This window comes from Apium graveolens, unplaced genomic scaffold (genome assembly GCF_009905375.1).
Source record: "Apium graveolens cultivar Ventura unplaced genomic scaffold, ASM990537v1 ctg4735, whole genome shotgun sequence".
In the NCBI taxonomy this organism is placed as follows: Eukaryota; Viridiplantae; Streptophyta; class Magnoliopsida; order Apiales; family Apiaceae; genus Apium; species Apium graveolens.
In genome coordinates this window covers 74745-78842 of record NW_027418667.1, presented here as the reverse complement: position 1 = coordinate 78842, position 4098 = coordinate 74745, and the positions used below count along the sequence as shown (strand labels likewise).

The following is a 4098-nucleotide window of genomic DNA, read 5'->3' as shown; positions in this document are numbered from 1 at the left end:
ACATGATGTTAACATGTTAATTGTATCAATATGTGGGGAAAGTGACTCTTATAGGGTGCAAAGTGACTCTAATATTGTGAAAAGTGACTTACATGGTTGATTAGAGCCAAAATGTGGAATAAAATTAACTTGTATGAAAGTGGCATTAATAGGTGGTAAAAGGATGTCAAATTGGATGTATATGATGTTAACATGTTAATTGTTGTATATATGGTGGAACGTGACTCTTGTAAGGTGCAAACTGACTCTAATATGGTGAAAAGTGACTTACATCGTTGATTAGAACCAAAATCTGGAACAAAATTGACCTGTATGAAAGTGGAATCAAGAGGTGGTAAAAGGATGTCAATTCAGATGTATATGATGTTAACATGTTAATTGTATAAATATATGGTGGAAAGTGACTGATATAGGGTGCAAAATGACCGTAATAAGGTGAAAAGTGACTTACATGGTTAATTAGAACCAAAATGTGGACCAAAATTGACTTGTATGAATGTGGCAGTAAGAGGTGGTAAAAGGATTTCTAATTGGATGTATATGATGTTAACATGTTAATTGTACCAATATATGATGGCAAGTGACTCTTATAAGGTGCAAAGTAACTCTAATAAGGTGATAAGTCACTTACATGATTGATTAGAGCCAAAATGTGGCCCAAAATTGACTTGAAGGAAAGGGGTACCAAAAGGTGGTTAAAGGATGTTTAATTGCATATATTGTATCAATATATGGGGAAAGTGACTCTTATAGGATGCAAAGTGACTGTAATATGGTGAAAAGTGACTTACATGGTTGATTAGAGCCAAAATGTGGAATAAAATTAACTTGTATGAAAGTGGCATTAATAGGTGATAAGGATGTTAAATTGGATGTATATGATGTTAACATGTTAATTGTTCTATATATGGTGGAAAGTGACTCTTAGAGGGTGCAAAGTGACTCTAATATGGTCAAAAGTGACTTACATGGTTGATTAGAACCAAAATATGGAACAAAATTGATCTTTATGAAAGTGGAACTAATAGGTGTTAAAAGGATGTCAAATTGGATTTATATGATGTTAACATGTTAATTGTTGTATATATGGTGGAAAGTGACTCTTATAGGGTGCAAAGTGACTAATATGATGAAAAGTGACTTACATGGTTGATTAGAATCAAAATGTGGAACAAAATTGACCTGTATGAAAATGGAACTAATAGGTGGTAAAAGGATGTCAAATTGGATGTATATGATTTTAACATTTTAATTATACATATAGATTGTGGAAAGTGACTCATATAGGGTGCAAAATGACTCTAACATGGTGAAAAGTGACTTACATGGTTAATTGGAACCAAAATGTGGACCAAAATTGACTTGTATGAATGTGGCACTAAGAGGTTGTAAAAGGATTTCTTTTTTTTTGCTAATTAAATAATTTTATAACCAAAAGGAATAAAGATACAAATTAGAGGGGCATACCCCAATTCACAAGAGAAAGTCCCATATGAAGCCACTAACAGAGAACCTATCTGAGTAGCAACTATATCTTAACCAATGCAGGGTTTAAACCAACCCATTTTTGAAACAAGGACGAAGAGAACAATTTCTCTTTAACAATGCGTCTAATTGTACTAATAATAGTCAAAGTGGGATTAGATGCTCCTGGGTTATGCACTCTAAAGTTTCGCTCCTTCCAGGTGTAATACACTGCAGTGGTAAAGAACAAGCTAGCAATTTTTTCATCCGCTTTCTTTAAATGGCTAGTCAGGAAGTTCCCTTGAATACAATTTGTCCAATCTTCCCAAAAATGGAAATGGAGACCTTTACGCACAAGATCAAAATATGGGCATTCTGAGAAAATGTGATGAATGGATTCACGATCAATGTTGCACAGAACACAGACTTGATCAACTTGCATGCCAAACATAAGCATATGGTCTCTAGTCAAGAGTATATTAAGGATAGCAAGCCATGTAATAAAAGAGCATTTCGGGATCGAAAAACTGTTCCAAACAAAATCTGCCCAAGGCATTAAATCATTCGAGGTACGAATCGAATTCCAAATATCGGATATCTTAATAGTCCGAGTGAGGAGTCCATCCCAGTATATTGCATCATATCTAGTTATCTGAACTGAGTGTACAATGTTTCTTACTTCAATAATGTCCACATGATTAGAAGAAGGAAGATCCCAAACCCCATTACGAAGATAGACACTAATAGGCACCATCGAGGTAGATTCTGCTGTGGAAACAATGGAATCAGATATGTGAATAAGGGATTTACCATTCGCCCAAGGATCATGCCAAAAGGAAAAAACTGAGTTTGGCCCAATATTAAACTTGATAAAAGATGAGAAACCCTCCCTAGAATTGAACAATTTTCTAACAGTCCAGGAGCACTTATAAGGCATTTTACATGTCCAAAATTTTTTATCTTTTAAGAGACACTGCTTCATCCATAATACCCAAATAGTAGATCCCGAATAACTTGGATAAGATGCCAGATTTGATGGTATATAGATGCCAGGTTCCAATCGAACAAACTACGAAGCCCCCAGCCCCCCCCCCCCCCCTCAAACTTCGGTTTGCAGCATTCTTCCCATTTAACTTTGTATTGACAACGACCCAAGGGCTTATAGAAACCACCCCACAAGAACTTGAACATAATCATGTTCAGTTTTTTGAGGATTCCTTTTGGCAAAAAAAGGTACATACACCAATAACCAACCTCCCCATAAAGGACACTACGGATCAGTTGAAGCCTACCCGTAAAGTTAAGAAACTTAGCAGTCAACTGCTCTATACGCCTACAAAATTTGCTAACCAATGGCACACAATCCCGCTGATAAAGCTTACCAGTAATTAGTGGCAAGCCAAGGTAACAAATAGGCAACGAACCATGCTAGAATCCCGTGTACCCTAGAATTTGTTGGACAACCTCATCACAGACATTAGCATAGAAACACTGGGATTTATCTACATTGACTACCAGACCTGAGATGTACGAGAACTTGTTAAATCCTTGCATTAAGGCAGAGACAGATTCCAAGTTACCATAGCTGAAAAGAAAGATATCATCAGCAAAAATGATATGATGTAACTTTATATCCTTCATTCTCCAGTGGAATTTAAATACCGGGTCTGAAGCACCCTTATTTAAAAAAGCCGTTAGAACCTCCATTGCAATAACAAACAGAAAAGGGGAAATTGAGTCACCTTGTCTCAAACCAGAAAGTCCTTTAAAATAACCCTCGAGACTACCATTAAGCTTGACAGAAAACATCGTCGAGGTTACACACACTCTCAGCCATGCTATAAATTTATGAGGAAAGTTCATTGCACGCAGAGCATTAAAAATAAAGTCCCAATTCAGCGAGTCGAAAGCCTTGTGTATATCCAACTTTATAGCATACCTAGGTTGACCAGAATGAAGGTGGTAATTTTTACAAAGAGCCTGAGCTAACATAATATTATCTCCAATAGAGCGGGAAGGAACAAAAACAGATTGAAAAAGAGAAATAAGCGTAGTCATTATCCCCTTCAAACGTCCAGCCAACATTTTAGAGATACATTTATATAAAACATTACAGCATGAAATAGGTCTAAAATGATGTATTTCAGTTGGATTTTCTACTTTTCGAACCAAGCAAATGGCCGTCGAGTTCACTATTCTCGGCAGAGACATAGACTGGAAAAAATAGAGGATACCCTTAGTTACTTCCTCACCAACAATTGACCAGCTTCCCAGGAAAAATTCCACAGTGAACCCATCCGGACCCGGACATCTATTTTTTGGCCATGCTCTTCATGGTATTAAGAACATCTTGAGTAGAAAAAGGATCACAAAGTCTCTCTGCTGCAGAATCAGAAATCATAGGCAAGTTGAGATAATCCGAAAAATTATCCACCTCTATAGCATTGCCCAACACATTTTTAAAGTAAGAAGTTGCAACAGCAGCCATATCCATAGGCTAGTAACAGTGTGGCCATCAGAATTAATCAGAGATAAAATCTTATTTGTGTTCCATCTTGCTCGACAAGAGTTAAAGAAAAAACGGTTATTGGAATCCCCATTCTTAAGCCAGTGAATACGAGACTTTTGCTTTAA

General features: G+C 36.5%; 1 protein-coding gene across 1 annotated transcript; it reads right to left on the bottom strand.

Annotated features, from left to right (window-relative positions):
- Positions 1 to 1528: 1528 nt before the first annotated feature.
- Positions 1529 to 3549, bottom strand: LOC141702189 (uncharacterized). Its single transcript, XM_074505887.1, has 2 exons — positions 2909 to 3549; positions 1529 to 2354 (listed from the first exon to the last, which is right to left on the bottom strand). Exons 1-2 carry the CDS (start codon positions 3547 to 3549, stop codon positions 1529 to 1531), a joined length of 1467 nt encoding a protein of 488 aa, XP_074361988.1.
- Positions 3550 to 4098: the final 549 nt, after the last annotated feature.